The 27,132-nt window shown below is 41.0% G+C and overlaps 2 protein-coding genes across 2 annotated transcripts; one reads left to right on the forward strand and one right to left on the reverse strand.

The window, feature by feature from the left end:
• Window positions 1-16,902: 16,902 nt before the first annotated feature.
• On the forward strand, window positions 16,903-17,487 carry SODALDRAFT_302663 (40S ribosomal protein S17; the record flags this gene model as incomplete). Its single annotated transcript, XM_028608930.1, has 3 exons — window positions 16,903-17,049; window positions 17,131-17,331; window positions 17,389-17,487. 3 exons carry the CDS (start codon window positions 16,903-16,905, stop codon window positions 17,485-17,487), a joined length of 447 nt encoding a protein of 148 aa, XP_028469593.1.
• Window positions 17,488-17,948: 461 nt separating this feature from the next.
• SODALDRAFT_241351 (hypothetical protein) lies at window positions 17,949-18,668 on the reverse strand (the record flags this gene model as incomplete). The annotated part of the gene is made up of 1 exon (XM_028607370.1): window positions 17,949-18,668. A coding segment is annotated over one exon (720 nt), but the record flags the coding sequence as incomplete, so codon positions are not given.
• Between the last annotated feature and the right edge of the window lie 8,464 nt (window positions 18,669-27,132).

Raw genomic sequence — 27,132 nt, forward strand, 5'->3', positions numbered from 1 at the left:
TACGGCGTAGTTATCTTTAGTCTCTAACCGTTTTTATTAATCCCCTCGCACTATAAGGTATACCTTATACTTAAGGAGGGTGCCCTTTTTATTACATTTATAGATATATACCTATTTACAGGCGAGGACTTATTACTTATTAGCCTAATTACTACTTACCTCCTATTAGTATCCTATTTATCGGTACCCTTTAAGGTATTCCCCCTTAGCCTATAACTACCGCTCCCGTAATAGGTAAAGGCGTATATCACGGTAGTGCTTTAGTGGAGGCGGGAGATCCTCGCGGGTTACGTGCGATAGCGGCTAGGAAGTGTTAAAGGGAGTGCAATTTATAGCACCGATATCGCCGTTATTAATAGCTTACTTCCTTACGCGTATAGGGTTATAAGTCCTTCTAGCGTTAAAGAACGCCTTCTAGGCGTTATCGTTCTAGACCTTCTCCGCCGTGTATAAACTTATAATAGTTCTCGTGATAGATAGCCGCGCGGCCAATAGGCGTATAGCCGATAGGCACCCCCTAAGGGTATTTATAGCTACCCGTTTATAGTTATCGTCTCCTTCCACCTTAACGCCCCTGACTACCGCTAACGCTATAAGGAACGCGCGCGCAGGGTCTTCCGGGGATATTAGGGGCGTAGGAAAGGATTTAAACCTCGTAGCGGTAAACCGCGAAGTGTCTATAGTAATAGCGGTAGCCTTTCCCGTAGTAATAGCGGTAGTATAGTCTTCTCCTATATTAATAGTAGTATCTATAATAATAGCGGTGCCTATAGTAATAGCGGTATAGTCTATAATAATAGTAATAGCCTCTCTTATGGTAATAATAACGGCCTCGCCTTTACCCGTAGTAATAGTAGTGGCTTTAGAGTTATAAGGTTCTAAATTTATAGCCTAGGTATTAGGCTATAGATTTAGAACCTCGTCTATAATAATAGTAGTGGCCTCTCTCGTAGTAATAGCGACGGTCTTGCCTTTGTCCGTAATAATAGCGGTAGCGTCGTTTTGACCTGTAATAATAGCGGTGGCGTTAGAGTCTTCCGACTTAAGATCTAATACGTTTACGGCTATACCCCTTAATAATAGCCTATTCGCGGTCTTATTAGATTAGGTAATACGGATAGATTATAGGCGCTCCCCGATTTCCTGAGCGGAAGCTATAGGTTAAAGCGTTTTAATCCTGCTATTAAATATCTCGTCTTCGTTAAAGACTATATCTCTTATAGTGATAATATCCGTTAGGTATAGTAGCTAAATTCAGAAGCTATTCGAGGATTAGTATCCGATATAATAACTAATCTATACCTTCGGTTCTAGCCTTTATAGGCGGTTTCTTTTAGCTTAGGTATTACGCATTTTTATAAAGGTTTTATAGCCGTAAGCTTATACGTATATAAGGTTAGGTTACCAGCCACGCAGGCCTTTATATAGCGTTCGCTAGTCGTTAATATATCGTGGCGTCATATTATATAGATATATAGTAGTCTTAAAGATCTTAGGCTAGATAGATATAGGCAGATTAGCCCTAATCCTTATAGCCCTCGCCCTCCTTTTAACAATACCTTTAATCCGTTCTATAACGCTATTCTAATCCTATAAATATAGTGCTGACGGCTAACCTTCCACCCTCTTAGTAGCGAGGAAAGCAACGATTTCTAGGTGCTAAAATATCTTAGAATCGGCCTATAGGACGCGTGGCTTAGCGTCGAATTAGGTCTTAAGTAGGGTAAAGACGTCTTTTAACGCGTGCAGGATAAAGCCTTAGTCTCTTTTCTATAGGTAGTAATCCTACATAGAACCTATATACACGTCTATAACGAATATAATAGACTTATATAGGCCGCCCGTTAATAACTCCGCCTTTTCTAGATCGTGAAAATTAATAGCTAAGGCCTCTCCGGGCTTTAACGGGCAAAGGGATAGTATCCGCTGGATCTATATAGGCATTTACGATTACCTTTACGCGTTATAATCGGCGGTACACGGTCCTTTTCTTCTTCCCCCCTAAGTAGCGTTAATAATCCTTATAAGGGTATCGGTGCCGTAGTGGCTAAGGCATTCGTGCCACCGCTACGCTATAGTCTTCTACGGTTACCGCGGTTATCGTGATCTTCTATACGGGTTATCGCGGGGGTGCCTTACCGAGACCGCGAACGCGGTAGCGGCCATAGCTTCCGCGCGCTCAATTATATACTAGCCGTGGATATCTAATAACTTATAGATAGGCCGGTTATCGGCGGAGCTAATAATAGTATCGTTTACGGTATCCTAGCGGTAACCTTATAGGCGTAGCTAGCGTTCTAAGACGGTATTAGTAACGAATTCCTTATAGTATACGGCGTTACTGAGGCGTAATAGCCTCTTTATACCCGATAAGAATTATACACGTAGCTTAATATCTCCATATCCGAGGATAGAAGCCTTATAAGTCCCTACCTAAAGGGATAAAGATAAAGTATCCGTGGGTAGTCTCATAACCGTAAAACGGCCTTAATTATTAAAGATATAGATTAACGATCCTAAGTCTAGGATCGCGTAGTGTAATAGCGCTTTAGCTTAGTTAATAAAGAGGGATACCCCTTATTCTTATCATAATCTTAATAGTGTCGTCGTATAACGATAGCGCGCTACCCCCTAGGTTAAGTAAGCGCCTAGTCTCCCCGTCGTAGTAACGGACAGGTCTTTTAAAGCTATACTTACGGGCGGTCTAGTAACCCCCTGATTTTATTATATAGTAGTTATACTAAGCGTAGTATTCTAGATTTAATCTTCCTAGACTTCCTCTATCTTATTAGCGGTGATAGCCCCTAAGGCTTCCCGCCTCTTCTATATCGCGGTATCTACGCGGCTTTTAAAACTATAATTACGTATCTTCTTTTCCATAACCTTTATAATATCTTCACGGCCACGCTAGGTATAAGGGCGTACGTATATCCGGCCTTACGTACTAATAGACGGCGGTAGTATAGGGGTTCTTATATATCTTATAAGGCCTCCTCGTTACGGGAGGGATAGCCTTTATAGATATATTATTATAAGGACGCTTCTTATTATTATCGTCATTAGCAGTATCCTTAGTATTAAGGAGGTTCCTAAGGGTATTAAAGGTGCCTCTCCTAACTCTAGGCTTTATAGCGGTAGATTATAGACCCTTTATATTACTAAGAACCGCCCGTAAAGCCTTTACGAAGTCGTTAATCGTTAGCTTATTTTCCGTAATCTTATCGTAGTTATTTACTAGGTAGTTATTACTCTATTCCTAGTCGATAAGTCTAATAGCTTTTACCGCGTCCTCTGCTTAATAGTCCGCGCTTAATAGCTCTAAAACGCCTATATATTTATAGTGTATTATCGCTATTTTCCAGCTTATAACCTAGCCGTTTATATCCTTAGGTATAGCCTTTATAGGCGTAGTATATCGTCGATACAGGACTAAGGCTTCCTTATAGAGGTCTATAGGGGTTAGTTCTGCGTACGCGTGTAAACAAGTAGTCTAAGCCCGTGGGTTATGTATAGTATTATCTTATAGCTAGGGGAGGAGGCTATATAACGTGGTATAGATAGTCCCTTTAATATAGGAGTATACCTTATTAAATTCCTTCTATTATACGTTATAGTCTACCTTTTCCTTATAGTATACACGGCGATCTTATAGGTATTACGTATACCCCTTTTTAAAGAGGTTATCGATAGATATAAGCGTCCAGGTTAGTAGTTCTTTCGTTACGGCCGTAGCCTTCCGGCGGGTGGCCGTCTTCTTTTTACCGGCGGCCGTGGCCGTTATAGTAGCCGCTATAGTAGTGGCGGTGTTTATAGCGTCCGTGGCCTTATCGCCCTTTAGCGTGATAGTGGAGGACGGAATAGCCATGGCCTCCTCCGCCACGTTAGGGTCTATAGCGAGGGCCTTATATCTACGAATATTAGGCGGTGTAGGTATAAGGAGGAGGTAAGCGTTAGCCTCCTTATCGCTTAGCTTTAGATTAAGGTAGTTATCCTAGTAGGAGGCCGATTTACCGCATATAGCGTGCTCCTAAACTGCCTAATCCCTTTAGTTAATAAGGATAGTAGCGGCGGCCTTTTATTCGGTATTAGAAGATATCTTTACTAGTTTTTCGTTTATCAGTTAGTTAATTAATCTCTTAATTACTCTAATTAAATCGATAGTAGTTATTTAAGAGTGCTTATATAGACGTGATTGCTTTGTGTAGTACAATAGGGGTAGCCTTATTAATATTTATTATTTAGGCGTTATAAACCGGGCTCATAACTATCGTATATTAAATAGGCACTTAAATAATTAACTTAGTAGAGCAGAAATCTCGTGTGTGTGTATTATATTAAGTTATATCTAGGAGAGTCTCTTATACCCTTAATTTAGATGGTAAAGACTCTATTATAGGTACTAAGTTATTTAGATCCTATGCGGTCTTTTCCGGTATCCGCCCCTATTATATCCGAAGCCCTTAGTTATAGCGTGGATCCCCCCTAGATCCCCTATAGACCACGTCGTGGTCCGTGTGCCCATACGACAGCGTTTCCCTGACGGTCTGAGATAGTTATAATAGTAGATAATTACCTTAATAACATTTGACGTATTTTATAAGGATTTTGACTACACTTTATCTGATCATTAAGAGTCTGACTAAGTAAAGATATACCTATTTTACCTATCCTTATTACTACCGATTAAAAAGCCACCTAGCCACGCTAATATAGCGTATTAATCTATAAATAACTATTAAGATATCGTATCTTAGCCCTATTACGTATAAAACATATAAGGATTAGAAGCTCTAGCAATGTCTATACGAATCGGTTACTACGTATAATAACGTGTAGAGGTTTCTCCGCCTAGTCGATCCGACTTAAACCCCCGAGGAGCCTATAATACCGAATTACGACTCTTTCCCTTCTATAACGTCTAGGCGTACCCCTATATAATATCTTAACCTTATGGATACCGGCTAAAAGGCGTACGATATCGAAATCGCGCGCTAGAAGATCCTATAAACGTACTATAATAGCTACCTAAAGGGGATTAACGCTATACTAACCTAGTAGGTTAATACTATTAACTAAAGCCGTAGATAACTACTACGAGGAGGTATACCCCGCGAGGTATATAAAGCCGTTAAACACAATATGGATCAATACCTAGCTACCCGCTAAACCGATACCCACGAAGAGTATATTAAGTATACTTATTACCCTGCGAATAGCCTTAAGAAGCTCGGGGAGTAGTTAGATAAGTGGTAGATACTACTATAAAGCTATAAAGATACTGGTTCGAAGTCCTCTACGTATATATAGGTTATAGATTTCTTTAGAGGGATACGCCCTTATATCGGCCGCGATTAGACTAAGGCTAAGGGACGCCTTATAAATAACCAGGTAATTATACCCGAAGACCTTTATACCCTCGGTTAGAAGTATATTAATACTAGACTTAAAGACTAAGGAAAACGCGGTAGCCACTGCGCTGTAGTATTCCCTATACTATATACCGGAAGCGAGAAGGGTTATAATAATCTAGGCGCCACGGCTAAGCCTAAAAGGGGTGGCCGTGGGAAGAATAAAGCTAAGAATCCCGCTATATTTATAGCTATACCTTCTATTATTTTAACTAACTATTCCTCTTCCAAAAAACGCTAATCCGCCTTTAAATAAGGGGTATACTGCCGCGTGTATACGACGCTAGGTCATAATATTAACGGCTACTTATATCTATTCCTAGATACAGTATATAACGATTAAGCACCTTTTAAGAGCACTGAAGTAACCGTCTAACGGATTCTTAAATATAACCCCTTAATACGTGCAGAAGTAGAAGAATTACGCGCCGTAAAGAAAGTAAACAAGGATACTAGCCGGGACTATATATAGCTTAAAGAGGCGTGACTCGACTATAGTAGCGTTTATAGTGTCCGTAGCAGCGTCTCCCACGCCACTAGCTTTATAGCAGGAACCGCTACTACTAGCTACTCTCTTCGGGTATCTGCTATTCTAGATTCCGGCGTTACTATTTATATATTTAACGATTTTCCCCGCTTTTCTGATTTTATACCCGCTACGTGGGGAGACTACGTAGTCGCCGGCAGTTTATCCCTGCCTATTAAAGATTACGGTAACGTGACTATAAGATTAAACAGACTAATAGGAGGCCTCGATTTCAGGCTCTTAAATATTGTATACTATGTAGATTTTACTTATAATTTAATCTTAAACTAACAGTTACGACTACGAGAATACTAGTAAGATTAGAAGCCACTAAAAAACTGCCTTTAATATACTAATAGATCTATACTGTACTAGCTAAGTCACCACTTCGATTAAACCATGGTTAAATACGTGCCCTCCTCTAACTAATCTACGGCTACTTTTCTAGGCTTTTCTTCGTCGTCTTCCACTCGAAAAGCCGTCTATAAATTAACGATACGTTATCTAAGCACTATGGAAGGCATCTTATAGTATCTATGGCTAGGGCACGCTAGCCCTAAGCCTCTTAGGCACCTAGAAGAGTAGACGTAGGGCTTAAAATAAAGGGACTAATAACTATCGACTACGAGGCCTACGAGCTTATAAAGATTAAACGGTATATTAGCAGGCACCCTTATACCGTACCTATTTTCGTAAGGGGGTAATAGACGATTAATTTCACGGATTTTAACCGAATATCCGATAGGGACTCGCGGTTTATATTTTTCACAGACCGTTATAGTGGTTTTACGACCACCTATATTATAAAGAGTAAGCTGGTAGTGGATATCCTCGTAATAATTAAGGAATTCCTCGTCTAGGTGGACCACTAATTAGGCTATAAGGTACGCGTTTTCGAATCTGATAACGAGCTAACTTAATCCCACGATATTATATAATTCCTGTATAAAGAGGGTATCCTTTTAGAGATATCTACTACCGATACTTAAGTGCAGAACGGGGGTGCCGAACGCGCTACTGCCGTGATTATCTTAAAGGGTCGTGCGATAAATATCCACGTAAAACTACCGCTGTTTATATAGCCTAAAGCTATTCCCACGGCAGTATATATCTATAACCGGACGCTATAAAAGCAGTAAAAGGATTAGAAAACGCTATACGACGTCGTTTTTAAAAGGAAGCCGATTTTATTATATCTTTGAGTCTACGGCTATAAGGCGTACGCCATAATAAAGGACGTCTAAAAGGGCGCTAATAAGCTATTAAATCGTATCGCTCCTCGTGCCTATATTAGCTACCTCGTCGGCTATAATTCCACTAATATCTTCCGTATCTAGATACTAGACCGCCGTAACTATAACCGCGTTATTTATATACGCGATATAGATTTTAACGAATATATCTTTTTTAATAGCGATATTAATGCCTTTAAGGACGACCTCCGTTAATTAACCAAGGAGTAATTAAAAGACCTAATTAGTTAGATTAAATATATAAGGGATAGAGATTTATAGCCGTTTATAAATATATCAGCTAAGGACCCCCCCTTTTATATAACTGCTTATTTTAAGCTTAATATACCCCTGCCCTTACTCTTACGGGGCCTAGTAACCCCCGGATTCCCTTCCTTAACGGCGTTACTATTAAGGTTATAGTCTATAGCTCCCGTTCTTGAGGGGGAAGCGGAGGTTATCTTAAGTCTAAACGGATAAGATTTAGGTCACGAATAGTATAATTTAGCTAGTATAGCACCTAATCACCGTCTATATCCACCCGATCTATTACTTTCTAGTCTACTAATAACCCTGCTATCGGTTATAGCGCTTATAGTAGCTATAATATTAGGCAATCGTGATTTCCTTACGCTAGCGGGGCTCCTCGTGGAAAGAGGAATACGATATAGCGATTCCTATATAGCTCTACCTATAAGACTCCTTATAGAAAGAGGAGCGCGCCTATATCGATAAGGAGATAGCCGGTAAAAAGAAGATTAGGTTATTACGTCTAACGCTAGCCGCTACGCCCCTAATATACGTACTATAGATAGGACTCCGCTAACTAAATTACGGTTAAAAAGGACTACTTCTATAACGCTATAGCGGCGTTTATCGCTACTACTCGAACCCATAGCCCCGATAGCTATCTCGGAAAATATAACCCTAGCGGTAGCCTTAGCCGCGAAGATTTATCGTAAAGACCTCCCTCCTCCTCCGAAAGACCCTCGCGGTATACCCTTATACCCTTACGCCCACCTATTCCGATAGGTATAAGAAGACTACCTACAGAGCTATAAGGAGATAGGGTCATGGATACGGGTACCGGCGTCTATAGTAGATAGAAATCAGGTTCTAAACTTAATATAGGTAATAATATATAAATTCTATAAGTATAGATTTCTATATAAATATAAAGTAGGGCTAGTAATACGAGGAGATTAGTAATATTAATTCTCCCTTAAGGAGATATATATAGCTATATTAGCAGGATAATGATTCCGCGCGTTAATAGCTATCGTTACCTGTTTTAACCTTACGCTATTATAATTCGACGTTATAAACGCGTTTATACACGTGCCTCTCCCCTATAATATCTTTATATACCCGCCGGTACACTTTCTAGCCCCTAAGAGTCGTTTATACCTGAAAAAGGCGTTATATAGGCTTAAGAAGTCCCTATTACCATAGTAAAAGCGCTTTTCGGCTATCCTTTTAGCGGACGGTTTTTAGATAATACCGTAGGAACCGTGTTATTTTCTACGTCGTGGTCTAATCCTGTTTTTCTATATTAACAATATCGTTATTACTTATAAGAAATAAGATAAGACATATATAAAGCAGGCTATTAATAACCTATAACGCCACTATAACCTATAAGGTAGCGATCTCCTATAATAGTTCCTTAGTATTAAGGTTATTCGCGACTATACCGCCTATAAAATCTGGCTATTATAACGCGACTATATCGCTAAATTAGAACGCCTATTAAAGCTAAATAGTAAGTATAGTAGTAACTATCGTCTAACGAACCTAATTAAGGTTATAGAGCTATTACCCTATTTAGGGACCTCGATTAATATTAAAAGCTATTAATGGAAGATACCATCTATACTATATGTAGTAGTAATATTACGGCCTACTATCGCACTTATAGTATCTAGGCTATACCGGTTTAATATTAATCCAGGGCCTATATACTATAAGGCCGCCGACTATCTAATCCTTTACCTAAGTAATAGCTAATCGTTTATATTAGAACTAGGGAGTAGCGATACTATCAAAATCTACACTAACGTCTTATTTACCAATAATACCGTTAATCAAAAGAGTAGCTAAGCGTATATAACACGCTTATTTAGCGGTATAATAACGTGGCGCGCTAATAAGCAGGATATAGTTATAACGTTAATAACGGAAGTAAAGCTATTAGCGTTAGCGTAAGATATAAAAAAGGGTATCTTTATATAACGCCTATTACTTAGTATAGGAGTGGAACTTAACGATCCGGAATTAAGGATCCTATATAATAATAACTAAACGATTCGATTAGTTAATTAAGAGATTAGTACGCTAATAACGCGCCTCTGCCACGTCGATATCCATAGCCACTAGTTACTTTAAGTAAAGGAATAAGGGTAGATACTCGTGATATATATTACGAGCGCGGAAATAATAGTAGACGGGCTAATAAAGGCGTTATACGGCGAGAAATTTAAGATATTTAGATCCTAGGTGGGCGTAATAGATATACGAGAACGGTTATAGCAGAAATAGCTAGAGGAAGTCCGGATAGAATATTTAGAGTACCTAAAGGATAACTTTAAGGGCGGCTATAACGAATAGATTATATAGCTAGATTATCTACTAATTACGAATAGCTTTAATTATCGAACAGACCACAGTCTTTTCGGTTACGTAATAGGCCGGATTGCCAAGAGTATAATCCGGGTGGACGTTTGCAGAATCTGCACTATATAAAATACGGTGGCAGCGTTTTCCTAACGGTCTAAGACAGTTATAAGAGGATATAATTGCCTTGATTAAATTTTGACCTATTTGATAACGATTTTGACTACGCTTTATCTGATATTAATCGCCTAACTAATATTTAGGGCGATTAGGGGGTATATCGAATAGACTATAGTCTTTTCGATTACGTAATAGGCCGGATTACTAAGAGTATAATCCGGGTAGACGCTTATAGAATCTGCACTAAATATACTACGGTGGCCGCGTTTCCTGATATCGTATGGGCAGGACCACGATATAGTCTATAGGGGATCCAGGGGGAATCCACTCTACGACTAAGGGCTCCGGATATCGGGGACTTTGGGTATCAGAATATAATAAGGGTGGATATCGAAAAAGACCGGATAGGATCCAAATGATATAGTACCTATAATAGAGTCTTTACCACCTAAATTAAGGGTATAAGAGACTCTCCTAGATATAATTTGATATCATATATACACACGAGATTTCTGCTCTACTAAGTTAATTATTAAAGTGCCTTTTAACGTGCGATAGTTATAAGCCCGGTTTATAACGCCTAAACGATAGATATTAATAAGGCTACCCCTATTCCACTATAAACAAGTAATCATGTCTATATAAGCACTCTTAAATAACTACTATCGACCTGATTAGAGTAATTAAGAGACTAATTAACCTACCTATTAATTAACTAACCGATAAATGATAATCTAGTAAGGATATCTTCTAACGTATCTAACGCTGAATAGAAGGCGGCCGCTACTACCCTTATTAACTAGAGGGATTAGGTAGTTTAGGAGCGCGCCGTACGCGGTAAATCGGCCTCCTGCTAGGATAACTACCTTAATCTAAAGCTAAGCGATAAGGAGGCTAACGCTTATCTCCTCCCTATACCTATATCCCTTAAGGTTCGTAAATACGAAGCCCTCGCCGCGGACCCTAACGCGGAGGAGGCCACGGCCACCACCGTTACGGCTACTCCGCCTTCTACTATCACGTTAAAGGGCGATAAGGCCACGGCTTCCATGGACGCCGTCGCTACGGCCGCTGCTATAGCGGCTATGGCCGCTGGTAAGAGGAAGACGGCCGCTCGCCGGAAGGCTACGGCTATAACGAAAGAATTAACGACTAGGACGCCCACGTTTATCGACGACCTCTTTAAAAAGGGGCGCACGCGGTACCTATAAGATCGCCGTATATACCGCGAGGAAAAGGCAGACTATAACGCGTAGTAGAAGGAGTTTAATAAGGTACACTCCTATATTAAAGGGACTGTGTATACCACGTTACGTAACCTCCTCGCCTAGCTATAGGACGATACCGTAAATAACCCGCGGGCCTAGATTACTCTCATACACGCGCACGCAGGACTAATACCTATAGACCTCCGTAAGGAAGCCTTAGTCCTGTACCGACGATATACTACGCCTATAAAGGCTATACCTAAGGATATAGACGCCTAGGTAGTAAGCTAGAAAACAGCGATAAAGCACTGTAAATTTATAGGCGTTTTAGAGCTATTAAGCGCGGACCGTTAGACAGAAAACGCGTTAAAAGCTATTAGACCTATTACACAGGAATAGAGTAATAATTACCTAGTAAATAACTATAATAAGATTAGGGAAAACGACCTGACGATTAACGACTTCGTAAAGGCTCTAAGGGCGGTTCTTAGTAATATAAAGAGCCTGTAATCCTCCTCTATAAAGCCTAGGGTTAGGAGAGGCACCTTTAATACCCTTAGGAACCTCCCCGATACTAAGGATACTACTACTACTAATAATAAAAATAATAAAAAGCGTCCTCGTAGCGATACGTCCTTAAAGGCTATCCCTCCCGTAGTAAGAAGGCCCTATAAGATATACGAAAACACTTATACTACTGCCGCCTATTAGTACGTAAGGCCGGATATACGCCCTTATAACTGGCGTGGCCCTGAAGATATTATAAAGGTCGCGGAAAAGAAGATATGTATTTATAGTTTTAAAAGCCGCGTGGATATCGCGATATAGAAGAGGCGGGAAGTAGTAGCTGCCACTGCTAATAAGATAGAGGAAGTCTAAGAAGATTAACTCTATAATACTACGCCTACTATAGTTTATAAAGACCTGTCCGTTACCACGACGGGGAGACTAGGAGCCCCCCTAACCTAGGGGGTAGCGCGTTATCGTACGACGATACTATTAAGATTATAATAAGAATAGGAGATATGCCTTTCTATTAACTAAGCTAAAGCTCTATTATACTACGCGATCCTAGACTTAGGATCGTTAATCTATATCTTTAATAATCGAGGCCGTTTTACGGCCGTTAGACTACCCACGGTTAATCTATTAACGCTTTAGGTAGGTACTTATAAGGCTTTTATCCTCGGATACGGAGACGTTAAGCTATGTGTATAATTCTTAGCGGGTATAAAGAGGCTGCTATGCCTCCGTGATGTTATATACTATAAGGAATATATCACTAATATCGTCTCGGAATACTAGCTACGCCTATAAGACTACTACTAGGATACCGTAAACGATACTATTGTTAGCTCCGCTAACGACCGGCCTATCTATAAGCTACTAGATATCTACGGCTAGTATATAATCGAGCGCGCGGAAGCCACGGCCGCTACCGCGTTCGTGGTCTTAGTAAGGCACCCCCGCGATAACCCGTATAGAAGATCACGATAACCGCAGTAACCGTAGAAGACTACGGTATAATAGTGGCATAAACGCCTTAGCTATTACAGCACCGATACTCTTATAAAGATCGTTAACGCTATTTAGGAGGTAAGGATAAAAGGACTACGTATAACGGACTATAACGCGCCTAGATAGTCGTAAGTGCCTACGTAGATCCGGTGGATACTATCCCTTTACCCGTTAAAGCCCGGTGAGGCCCTAGCTATTAATTTTCACGATCTAGAAGAGGCGGAGCAGTTAGTGGGCGGATAGTATAAGTCTATTATATTTATTATAGACATGTATATAGGTTATACGTGGGATTACTACCTATAAAAGAGAGACTAAGGCTTTTTCCTACACGCTCTACAGCATATTTTTACCCTGCTTAAGACTTAATTCGATATTAGGCCACGTGTTCTACGGGCTGATTCTAAGATATTTGAATACCCAGAAGTCGTTACTTTCCTCGCTGCTAAGGGGGTAGAAGGCTAGCCGTCGGTATTATATTTATAGGATTAAAACGGCATAGTAGAACGGATTAAAGGTATCGTTAAGAGAAGGGCGAGGGCTATAAGGATTAGAGCTAATCTGCCTATATCTATCTGGCCTAAGATCTTTAAGACGGCTATATATCTGTATAACAGAACGCCACGATATATTAATAACTGGAAGACACTATACGAAGCCCTGCGCAGCCGTTAACCTAACCTTACGCACCTACGAGCTTACGCCTATAAAGCCTTTATAAAAACGCGCGATACCTAAGCTAAAAGGAACCGCCTGTAAAGGCTAGAACCGAAGGTATAGATCGGCTATTATATCAGATACTAATCCTCGAATAGCTTCCGTATTTAGCTACTATACCTAACGAATATTATTACTATAAGAGATATGGTCTTTAATGAAAATAAGATATTTAACGGTAGGATTACAACGCTATAAGCTATGGCTTCCGCCGAGGAAATCGGGGAACGCCTATAATCTATCCGTATCACCTATACTATAACCGCGAATAGGCTGCTATTAAGGGGTATAGCTATAGACGTGTTAGATCTTAAGTCGGAAGACTTTTACGCTACTGCTATTACTACGGACAAAGGCGAGGCCGTCGCTATTACTACGAAAGAGGCCACTACTATTACTACAGACTATACCGCTATTACTACGGGCACCGCTATTACTACGGATACTACTATTTTTATAGGAGAAGACTATACTACCGCTATTATTACGGGTAAAGGCGACGCTACTGCTATTACTACGGATAAAGGCGAGGCCGTTATTATTACTAGAGAGGGGCTACTACTATTACTATAGACGAGGTTCTAAATCTATAGTCTAATAACTAGGCTATAGATTTAAAACCTCGTAACTCCGACGATACCACTATTACTACGGGCGAGGCTACCGCTATTATTACGGATACTTTACGGTTTACTACTACGAGGTTTAAACCGTTTCCCACGCTTTTAATATCCCCTAAAGATCCCGTGCGCGCGTTCCTTATAGCGTTAGCGGTGGTTAGGGGCGCTAAGGTGGAAGAACACGATAACCACTAACGGATAGCTATAGGTGCCTTTAGGGGGTGCCTATCGGCTATACTCCTATCGGCTGCGCGCCTATTACCCGCGCGCTAATCTATCGCGAGAACTATCGTAAGTCTATACATAACCGAGAAGGTCTAGAACGATAACGCCTAAAAGGCGTTCTTTAACGCTAGCAGGACTTATAACCCTATACACACGAGGAAGTAAACTATTAACGACGACGATATCGGTGCTATAGATTCCCCTTATACCTCCTAGCCGTTATCGCTATTGTATATAACCCGCGAGAATCTCCCGGCTCTACTAAACCACCACCGCGATATACGCCTCTATCCGTTACGGGAGCGGTGGTTATAGACCGAGGGGGAAGACTTTAAGGGGCACCGATAGATAGGCTACTAGTAGGAGGTAGGTGGTGATTAGGCTAATAAGTAATAAGTCCTCGCCTATAGATAGGTATACACCTATAAATTTAATAAGGAGGGCACCCTCCTTAAGTGTAAGGCACGGCTTATAGTCCGAGGGGATTAATAAAAACGGTTAAAGACTAAAGATAACTACGCCGTAACGCTAGCCTCGCGGTCTTTCTGTATACTAATAGCGATCGCTACCCGATTTAACCTGGAGATAAGGTAGTTCGATACCGTTAACACGTTCGTTAACGCTAGCCTTAAAGAAGAGGTATTTATACAGATGTCGTAAGGCTACGAAGTACTAGGTAAGGTCCTGCTACTACGGAAAGCCCTCTTCGGTTTAAGGGTATCGCCACTACTATAGTAAGAGGAATATAGCGGTACGCTATAGAGGATAGGCTTTATAGCCGTCCTTAATAACCCCTGTATTATAATCCGTGACAGTTTAATCCTATTCTTCTACGTTAACGACATCAGACTTATATACTATAGAGACCGTAAGACGGACGCCGACGACCTCGAGGCTGCCCTTAAGCGAAGCTATAGGTTATTAGGAGGCGAAGAAATCCGTTAGTTCCTGGGAATTAAGGTCCTAAGGGATAGAGCCACCTATAGGTTATAGCTATTTTAGTCCTCCTACGTGGAGAAGATCGCGGTTAAATACTACGTAGATATACTCTACCGAAAACTATTAAAGGTCCTATTATCTATAGAGCCGGTAATGCCCCGAGACGGCACCCGCGCGTTGATTCCCGAGGTCCGTTAGTATTAGGGAATAATCAGTTCTATCTTATATGCCGTTATCGTGATAAGACCCGATATCGTGTTCGCCTGCTTAAAGCTTTCCCAATATAACGTTAACCCCTCCTCTAACCACCTTAAGAGGGCTTAATAAGTGCTACTATTCCTATACTATATAAGACACTATTACCTAGAATTCGGCGGGGATAGGCTTTTCCTAATAGTAAGCGACGCGTCCTTTAGGGATAATCTAGACCGTAAGAGTTCGTAAGAATATACGATAAAGCTCTTCGGCGGTATTATTAACTGCAAAGCGGGTAAATAACTAACGGTCACGACGTCGTTAACAGAATCGGAACTACTCGCTCTTATAAAGGCCGCTAAAAAGACGTTATTCGTTAGCCGGATATTAAGGGATTTAGAGCTTCGGCTAGACTACTAATAGCTATAGCTATACTATAATAATTAATAGACTATTGACCTCGTTAATAAGAAGGCATAACGCCTGCGGATAAGGCTACGGCACGTCGATATATATAACTAGTGGGCGCGCTAGTTAGTATAATAAGGTCTCTTTAACTTTATATACGTTAATACGAAGGGGATTCTCGCGGACGGATTAATAAAGGTATTACCGGAGGTAGGGATTCAAAGACTATAGTAATAGCTTAATTTAACTAATTAAAAGGATCGTATTAAGTAGTCTAAACGACTACACGAAGAGATTAAACGCGCTAAAGCGGCTATAACGAAGGCCCCCGAGAGTGTAGTAGATCCGATGGATATAGATCTAATTAATTAGATCCAGCTAATCAGGATCGAGGAACTAATTAAGATAGAATTAAATTAAACGGTTAAATAGGGCGGATTTAGATCCCTTTTACGAGGGCGTTTTCCTTTGACTGTTAATTTTACGATGGAAAAGTTAAAAGTGTTTAGTTTAAACCGAAGCCTTTAAGTAGTTAGTTAACCTGGGAAGACCCACCTTAACTACGGGGGTGTGTTGTATAGGCAGGACCACGATATAGTCTATAGGGGATCTAGGGGGGATCTACTCTATAACTAAGGGCTCCGGATATCGAGGACTTTAGGTATTAGGATATAATAAGGGTGGATACCGGAAAAGACTGGATAGGATCTAAATGATATAGTACTCATAATAGAGTCTTCACCACCTAAATTAAGGGCATAAGATACTCTCCCAGATATAACTTGATATAATATACACACACGAGATTTCTGCTCTACTAAGTTAATCATTGAAGTGCCTTTTGACGTGCGACACCTGACGGTCTAACACAGTTATAATAGACAACAATTGCCTTAATAAATTTTTGACCTATTTTATGACGATTTTGACTACGCTTTATCTGACATGTTCTGTACTCCGTACTCCGTAACTCATTGAAGGTCACGTGACACTACTTCCCGTGCCCCAGAGAAGCGGACCCACCCCGGGGGCCTGGGTTGCCCTAAGTTTTTTGACGAGCCGCACACCTAACCCCGAACTTTTTACTTTACTGCTGGACAGTGGACGGAATTTGACGACGACCATCACGACAACCTCGACCATCCACCACATCCCTCACACCAAGCAGGCAAAATGGGTCGCGTTCGCACCAAGACCGTGAAGAAGTCCGCCAAGGTCATCATTGAGCGGTACTACCCCAAGCTCACCCTCGACTTCGAGACCAACAAGCGGATCTGCGATGAGATCGCTGTCATCGCCTCGAAGCGCCTGCGCAACAAGGTCAGAAGGCAACCACGTTGGAGTGTAGGACAACACGATGAAAAGAGTCGTTTGAGCTGATATGTGGATGCTTGAATTCAGATTGCCGGCTACACCACCCACTTGATGAAGCGGATTCAGCGTGGCCCCGTCCGTGGTATCTCCTTCAAGCTGCAGGAGGAGGAGCGTGAGCGCAAGGATCAATACGTCCCCGAAATTTCCGCCCTCGACTTCACCCAGAACTCCGAGAGCGGTCAGCTCGATGTTGACGTCGAGACCAAGGACCTGCTGAAGCACCTCGGCGTACGTCACACCTGCCAGTTCTTCCATGCCAGAAGCTAACACCAGTTCTTTTCCCAGTTTGATGGCATCCCTGTCAATGTCATTGCAGTCACGCAAGCACAGCTTCCGGAACGTGGCGGACGGCGGTTCGGCGACCGCCCCCCTCGCCGGGACTAAGCATTAACGAGGATGGACGAAGAAAGGATGATGGTCTTTACGGGTCACACATTCAAGCCCGCTGGTACAGCAACTCACCTAATGGTAGTGAGTGCATACTAGAGCCCAATTCGAAAAGTTTTATACCCACCAGGTGTCGCCGATTCCTTTAGATATACTCTTAAGGATGACGCTTGATTGCCAATTATCTCTCCACCGCAAACAAGTGACAAGCTCGCACGTCGACGAATAGTCTACAAGGGACAGTCACGAGTCGGTAGTCTTATAGTCTGATGCAACCAGCAAGGACTATTATGACGAATCTATTCCGCGTGTGGAGGTCTGTTGTGGGCGGTTCTCCGCCGGACTTGGTGGCTATGGAACGTGCAGATCGCAAGTGATGTCGCGATTCACCATCCCGTCCTATGTTATGATGAATTGCCGCCCTGCCCCTTCTCTACTTTCTTTTTCCCTGTCGCCGGCTTGTATCCCTCAACCATTAGGTGTGCAAAGTCTCCGGTATCATGCTCACGAGAATCACTGTCCAGTATGCTGGGAGGAGCGTCGACATCTTTCTCTTGGATCGTAAGCTGTTGTATCGATGTCACTATGCTGGCAGTGCCGACGTCGCCTCGTTCCAGGGCGAGGGCCGCTGAGTTTTCCGCCTCTTGCATGTCGTCTCTTCGGGGAGCAGCTTCCCTGCTGACGTGCTCAATGGAGCCGTCCTCGCCTAAAAGCTCTATTTTGATGTCTGGGAGACCGGCCCTCTCCCATGCCGCAGTCTCGTTTAGCTGTAGCTTGACATAGAGCGCTCTCCTTTTGCAATCGTCTGAACACCATCTTTCGGATTCCCTGCGGTCGACAATGTCGAAGTTTGCCTTGCCCACATTGATCAGCTTCCAAGGCCCACCCTTGGACGGCGGGGGCTTCGGATGAGGGCAAAGCGTGTAGCCACAGAGTAGGTTGGCGTTGCGCTCCTCGATGAGGTCATCGTAATCCCCGGGTTGGAAGAGGCGGACGTGCCTCTTGAAATCAGCGACATCGGAATCTGCGGGGTTGGAGGCGGAGTATTCGGCGCCCTTCTGCAAAGGATACTCGGATAAGAGGATGACACTCTCGAGAATCTGACGCTCTAGATCTTTGCGGTATTGAAGAATCCGAGCATGTTGCAAAGCAATCTCTTTGGCGCTCGCCCTAGGGTCATGCGATTGTCCGTGAAGGGCATTTGTGAGGATGGGTTTCAAGGGCTCCATCTCGGTTGTCATGGCCGTGGTGGGATCCTTCGCTACTTGAGCGCTTGCATATTGGCCAATATAAAACGCTCGGTGGTGAGAGAACGAAACAGCTTTTGGGGATGCGGCAATGATGTGACAGGGGCATTTGCCTCCGTCAGTTGCTACTCTGTAACAGAATTTATTTCCAGCTTCTTTCTGTTGGGATATTCTGTACCCCGTGATACGGAGTATGTATATCAGATGCCCACAGCCACCTCATCGAGGTATGATAAACCATATTGTGTCAGACGTATAGAGTACCTCGGTCCTATATATCCACCCTTATTTCCCCTGCTTTTTCCGTATAGTTAGATATCCCCGTGAAGTATTATAAACTTTACTTAGATGAATATGTATATAATTCCGCATACCTTATTTATATTCTGATAGTTATAAGCCCGGCGTTCTAATAAATAAAGCTATTCCGATTAATTCTATAGCTTTTAGGCACTTAAAATGAGCCTTAAGTCTATAACGGGTAGTTTAGTAATACTAGTAACGTCCGCCTACTTTAGTTTTATTTAATCGTTTTATTATTTCGATTATACTACCGTTTAAAGCGTTTAGTATAGTTAATTAACCTTTTCGTTTATCCTATTCCACTACTTTTTATTAGTATAATAATAGCTTCCACGGTAATAGTGCCTATTATAGGCCTCGTAACGCTTACTACTCAGAAAGACTAAAGGCCTTAGATTAAAGCCGTGATAACTATCGCGTACTCCTACGATATCGCTAACCTCGTTAATCCCGATCTTAAAAAGGCTAAACGGCCTAAGCGCTATATTTAAACCGATCCACCGAAACCTCCTATAATAGCCGAAGAACGTAACGCCACTAATTAGGATATACTATTTAAGATTTAGTAGGTGGAAGAGGATCGGTATAAGGCTAAAAAGAGGGGGATCTAAGCACTCCACGACTATATCGCGAAGATAGTTAGCCTTACTTTGAAGAATTAGTACGCCGGCTATAAGGAAGTAAGGGATATATTAAAGGCCCTGAAGTTATACTTTAAGCCGATAAACGCCGCTTACAAGTTACTAATTAAGAGACGCTAGGACGAATACCTCTAAAACGTTAGGCGTATACCCTATAAGCGCTAGCTAGAAGACTTTATTAAGCTATACCGTGACGCCGAGACGTATAAAGTTAGAGAATACGATACTAAGGAATAATAGATAAATGGCTTCTTTAACCCTATCGGCAGCGTAGCACTAGAATAGTTACAGGGACGCTTTATAGAGCTTATTAGGTTAGAAGAGAAGGACCTACCATCGATTTAATTTATCGTGGAGGAGTATACGATATAGCTTTAACGCCGCTACCCGTACTGACTCGATAAAAAACCTACCGTATTATCCTTTTATACGGTAACCTTCCTAGATAAGGATAAAGAAGGTAAGGATTAGCGGGTATAATCGGGATAATAAGATAACTAATAGTCCTCTTTATAGTAGAAGAAAGAGTAGTTATACGACTACCGTACTAAAAAGAGAAGTAAATATAATTATAAGCCTTTATAGAAGTGCCTAAACGTTAACGAGGTATATAGGAAGAAGGGATATATACCTTTAAAAAGGATCTTAGAACGCTATAACCGGATTATTAAGACCTAGGATAATAAACGTTAAAAAAAGATTCCGAGAAAATATTAAAAAGGACGCTAAAAGCCTGAAGACAGGTACTAAAAACGACTCTTAGAAGTTATAGCCGAAAGAATCGTTAAAGGAGGTATCTAATTTCGTGGATAACCAGGATAAGGATTCCGATAAGGAGTCCTATAGGATATATTCCCTTCTGTAACTAAACGGTAGCGTTAGCAGTAACCTCTTTAATTAACTGCTAATCGATTCTAGCACCTTAAGATACATCAGTAACTAATAGCACCTACTATAGGATTTTAAACCTGCTTTTAAAGAGCGTTATTTTTAAACGGGTAGTAGAGAGACTAAGCCAGTTAAGGGTTATAGTAGGTTATAATTAGAAGTGGACGACGAATATAGTAATCCCTTCGTTTTAGTGCTAAATCGCGTCGCTTTTATATAAGACTACCTAATAACCTTAATCGCAACTAGAAGACTAAAGGAATAGGGTATCGTTTTTAATTCCGGCCTCGAACTACTAAAAGTAGTCTCTAAAAAGGGCTTATTAGCCCTATCTCTTAATAAGGTTAACGAGTAGTACGCTCTAGTTCTAATAAACCGTTAATAATAATAGCTCGTCAATAGTAGCTTCTTTCATAGCTCCATAGCACTAATTATAAGCGTAGCTGACGCTTATTTATAGCACGAGAGGCTAGGGCACGTCGGCGCTACTACCCTCGAAAAGATGGGGAATGCCCTCGCCGGTAGTATTATTAAAGAAAAAGGCCGTTTTATAGTGGATTATAAGGCCTGCGCCCTTAGTAAGGTTAGGAGGCTAGTATCGAGGAGGCTAACCACGCACCGGCCAATAAGGCCGTGGTAGAGGGTAGAGGTTGATTTCTTTAGCCTTAAGAAGGCCTATAACGGTATAAAGATCGCTGCCCTGTTTTTCGATCTATACATGTCAGCACATAAAAAAGGTACCTAAAAGATATGTGTGTGCATTTAAGAAGAGTAAAAGATGCTCTGCGGAAATATCTAACTATAAGGTAAAAGGAGGGGAAATCGATGTAGATACATCGGTCGGAAGTACTCCATCCGAGTATATAAATAGCGTAAGTCACACCGCGATAAGTGTCTGGTGGTATCTAACACACCTCCCTAGAACTATGGGATTAATCCTGACTATTCTGCTTAATTAAAGCCGTAAATCTAGGGTAAAATAGAGCCTAGATATTAGTCCAACAGTTAAACGGCTTATTAAAAAGCGCGCTCTTTTTATACCTGAAAATATTAAAAATGTGTAGAAATAGGTAGTTAAATTAACCCTAAAACCACATTAAAAACGGGTACCCAAATAATAATCTCAAGGGCATTAAAATAACGGTTAATCTAGGCTATAGATTTCAAACACAGCACCGCGCCTCTTATAAATTACCTTAAGCCTCCTAGCTTAGGACCTCTATTCCTAATAGATATATAAACGCCATATATTTCTACGGGGAAAATACCTTAGTTAGCCCACCGCTAACTATCTCGTTTATAGAGATCTAATTAATCAGGACCTTCTTCTCTATAGTATAAGGAGGGAGGTCGACGATTACGTAAGGGTCTCCCTATAAAAGCAGGCGTTTAAGAGGTTAGCTATAAAGCAGGAATAGTAGTAGTAGTAGTAGTATTTTTTGAAGATCTTTAACGATATCGGATAAGCGGAAGGGACGAAAGTCACGAAGAGCAGTGGAAAAATAAGAAGGTAATAATAGGATTATAAGATAGGATCTCTGCGCGCGTATTATATCTTCTTCGGATCAAAAAAGGGATTAAGATAAGGGATTTAGAATAAAGAATAAAGAAAGGAAAGAACCGAACCGAGGGAACGGGTTAATATCTTTTATTCTTTGTAAAAGGATCGATATCGTAATAGTATTATAATAAAGATCGATATCGTAGTAATATCATAATCCTTTATATTGATATTATTATTATTACTAATAATATCCTTCGAGTATATCCTTCGTACTCGAATAAAGGGTATCTTCCCCGTAAGCCTTAACCGTTCACTTCCGAGTCAGTTTATCTGATACGAGTCAGATAAAGGATATAAAGGATTACGATATTACTATGATATCGATCTTTATTATAATACTATTACGATATCGATCCTTTTACAAAGAATAAAAGATATTAACCCGTTCCCTCGGTTCGGTTCTTTCCTTTCTTTATTCTTTATTCTAAATCCCTTATCTTAATCCCTTTTTTGATCCGAAGAAGATATAATACGCGCGCAGAGATCCTATCTTATAATCCTATTATTACCTTCTTATTTTTCCACTGCTTTTCGTGACTTTCGTCCCTTCCGCTTATCTAATATCTTTGAAGATCGTTAAAAGGTTATAAGCCCGGAAAAGCTCGACTAAAGTCTCGAAATAACGTATTCTTTAAATACCTACGGTCGTAAGCCAAAAGGAGAATTCCCCGATTCCAAATAACAGTCCCTATTCCTATCCGATATTCCTCTTTATATACTACCAACACTACCTACCTACCTACCTACTAACCTACCTGCCTATATATCTATATCTACGATCCTATAGTTTAATCGGTCGGTCGGCTTAGTCGTATACTTATAAATCTATGGAGTCACAAAAATTATAAAAGCCTACGATTACGTGAATTAAACGGGTATACTATTCTTTACGTACGGATACTATAACCACTATACTACGAGGGTTATTCTAGTTATAATACTAGGATATCTTCGTTACTTATAAATCTTTAGTTTTACCTAAGATTTCCCCTGTATATTTTCCGACCGTGGAATCCTATATACATATCGTGTTTTCTACGCGACCGTAAATCCCCTCGCTCCGCGAAGACCTATTGTAGGATCCTCGCGAATAAAGGAATTTAACCGGGCTTACTTTAGATCCGCCGGAATAAAGGAATACTGTCTTTAGAAATAAAGGAATTCTGTTATCCGCACGTACGGGTATCGTTTTCTTTATCTATAAAGCTATTTTTTCCTCTTCCAGAATGAAGAACTATATACCGGTTCCACTTTAGACCCGTATAAATAAAGATATTATTATAGTAACTACGTCTATACTTAGAATAAAGAAAATAATAAAGAAAAGAACTATCTTCCTTATTTATAGTATAACTTCGTTAGTTCTTATCTAAAATAAATAGAATAAATACTGTTTAGGAGCTCTTAAGATACCCGCGCAGGCTAAACTTAAGGAAATTAACGTAAAGAAGCTAAAGAGTAGTCAGGACTACTAAACCTAGACGATAGCTATACGTACTTACTTTATATATAAGGGAAAGCTTCTAAAAGAGCTTATAAAACCCCTGCCTAAAGATATCTCTAATAAGGTAAAAGAAGAAGACTTAAATACTACTAGAGATTTACTCTCCGCTTTATAAGATAGGCCCCTAACGCAGGTTTAGGACTTGAATTTTGCTTTAGAAATCTAGGAAAAGCTGAAGTCCCTATATAAGAAAGAGGGTTTTTAAGCAGACTACGATATCCTTACGTTGTTTTTTAACCTAGATATCTTAGAATTCCCCACGCTCGAGGACTCACTATATAAAGTCTAAGAAAGGTTAATTATCCTTTAAGGAAAGGATATTATTCTACCTAATAATATAGTTTTTACCTAGACTCTAAACCGCCTCGACGAGCATTATAAGATAGTCACCTCGTAGATGACGTAGGCTCTGCGGCACGATATCGATAGCTATACTTTAATAAACGGGGAGATATTAGCCGTTTAATAACACTACGACTATCTAATAGTGGGTAAACAGCTAGTTTAAACTTTTATTTTATACCTGTTATTATAAAAGGATATATCTCTTATAGACTTATCTTTCATAATAAACCTCTATGAACCACTATCTAATTAACGGTTAGCTACCTATAGTAGTTCTTTCCACGCCCTTATATATACCTAAAATAGTATACTTCGTAAGGAATTTCCTCTTTATTCTCTTCCCCTAAAAATATCCTCTAGTACTACTATTTAAGGTTAGGATATATTTTAAGCCTTTAGCTCCACTATTACTTAACGGTGGATTACCTACGGCTTTATTTTCTTTAAGCTCCGACCTATATATTACCGATAACACTATTAACCCACTCGCCTTACCCGATAATTACCACCCACCCTACGGATACTCCGTAACTAGCTATAGCCTAAGGATAGGCCTTATTCTAGGAAGGGGCAGCCTATTAGGTGTAGAATATAAGGAAGACTTAGGAGGTACTAGGATATAGTAGTGGACTACCAGCTAACTAATAAGTGGATATTTATTATATAAGACGGAGAGCTAGACTATTCCGGAAGGAAGGGGTTAGCGATTATCTCTCCTTTATACTACCACCTACCTTTAAGATACTCTTCCTATTAACTACTAGTTAACCTATAGTTAGCCTCCCCTTATATAAGACTACGATCCTTATCTATTACTCCCTATCACCCTCTAGTTCTTATCCCTTCGGGGTAGACCCAAATCTCCTTCTAGACATTTCCCTAAGAACTTCGCCGGGCTATCGATAATCTTATAGGGTACCGCTGTCGAGGTTAGGGCGACTACTATTATTATCGGCTATAGCGTAGGCGATAGAACCGGTAATAGCGTAGACTCTACTAGTATAAGGATTATCGGGGTCTACAAGGGAGCCGGAATATTTAGGTTAAGCGGTATTAGGTTCTACGGGGTAGGCGATCCTAGGAGCCGGGCCGCGAGCTATTCGACTAACTAGCGTTATCGCTTATCGGCTTCTTCTCTCGCGCGTTATCGGTCTATAAACTAGCGTATTTCCGAGTAATATTCTTACATCGGAGCGAGCCTCGAGTTACTATCGGTATATTATTTATAGAGAGGGCCTAGCCTTACGTTTAGGGCTTAGTTATTTTCTTCGAACTATTAGTTTATCTACTCTACAACCTATTTAATTCTAATAGGTTACTAGGCGGTAGCGTTAGGATCCTGATCTATTATTAGCGTAGCGCGTGGGTATTGCTGAGTTCTAGATATATAAACGACTAGTTATACGTCGTGGCACTAAGTAAGGTCGTAATAATAGATTATCTAGAACTAAGGAAGGAAGAAGGAAAAAGGATAAAAGTCTATAGCGCTAGGCTAGTTCTAAGATAGCGATAACTTAGCGATATGGATCCGTTAACTAAGCGCGTAGTTAGGAAGATCCGGAGTATAGCCGGATCCTCTATATCGGGGTTAACCCGTAACAGCTACTACTTAACAGCGAAATAGCCCCCTTATAATACCTCCGCGGGGGTATACCGTAAGGCTTCCCGATCTCCCCTATCCTTTTTATCCTATATATCTCTACCCTTTACAAGGAGTTAAAAAGGGTACCTAAAATAATAGTAGTAGGATTCGCTAATAACACGAATACTATCGCTTTTAGTAAGACGGAGGTATAGATATAGCACTATCTTACCGCTATATAGAGTGCCTGCCTAAACTAGAAGATAGCGAGCGGATTATAGTTTAAACCGGCTAAGTACGTCTATATCCCCTTTACGAAGTTATACTAGCCCTACTTTACCTCGCTCCCCCTTAACGTTACTCTGGTACCGGTGGCAGAGGCGATAAGGCTCTTAGGCGTATAGCTTAATAGGAAACTCGATTTCCGGCGATACGCTAAAAAGGTAAAGAGCCGACTAGCTATATAAATATACGCCTTTTTGAGGCTTAGTGCGGTAGCGTGGGGGTATAGCCTCGCGGACGTAAAAAGACTATATCTTATCATAGTAAGACTAATAGCAGCCTACTACGCCTTGGCCGTCTATAAGATAAGGGCCGGCCCCTAGTATAGCCTTATAGCGGTATTTACGGCGATATAGAACCGGTACCTTAGATTAGTGGCCGGAGCCTATAAGGCTACGCCGGTTAGGGTCCTCCAAAAAAAGACCTTTATCCCCCCCTTAACCTATACCTCTTAAGCCTAAGTGCCTAAAAGATCCTCCGGATATAAGAAGAAGGGACCGAAGATAAGATATTAGCCGGAGTATATACCGTGGCGAGAGCCTTAGCGGCACTAAACCGGTATTATAGGACTTATACCGCCCTCACGTGGATAGTATAGCTTACTGCCCTAATAACTTAGGCTAGAACCGCGCCCCCGCGGAAGGCCCTTATAAGCGAATAGGGTTAAGCCTGGATAGAAGCACGGCGGCGCTATACCTATGCTATAACGGCACTAAGCCGCCCCCTAATATAACGCTCCCTTCGGAAATATAAAGGGCTCCTTTAGCTATAGAGCTCTATACTTACCTAGATTAGATTAGAAAAACTAGGCCTACGAGTATTCCTAGCTAAAGTAAGGGTGCCGGGCTTCCTATTACCGCGGTGTCTTTATAGGGACGGAGGGGCGGAAATAGCGGAGTATATAATACTCTAATACTAGGAGGTAACTAAGAAGGACCGTAAGGACCTTTTCGGTGCCGTAGGGAGTCTACTTATAACTAAAGGAGATTTATACGATATACTAGAACACGATACTACGGCCGGGGTAGTTATAAGGTGGTTCCTATAATAGAAAAGGCTTAAGGACTTTCGCCTTACCCTTAAAATTACTAAGGCCTACGAAAATAGCGATAGCACTAAAGCGAGACCGGAGCAGGAATAGAATAGTATAGGGAATTAGTTAATTATTAGTAGGGGTCTTATAAGCCGGGACCCTAGCGGTATTAGCTCGGCACTAATAGGGCGCTACTAATTATTATCGTCCTTATCGCCCTTAATAGCGCTAATACTACTCTTAATATACTTAA

The sequence above is a fragment of the Sodiomyces alkalinus genome, assembly GCF_003711515.1.
Source record: "Sodiomyces alkalinus F11 unplaced genomic scaffold SODALscaffold_1, whole genome shotgun sequence".
Classification (NCBI taxonomy): domain Eukaryota; kingdom Fungi; phylum Ascomycota; class Sordariomycetes; order Glomerellales; family Plectosphaerellaceae; genus Sodiomyces; species Sodiomyces alkalinus.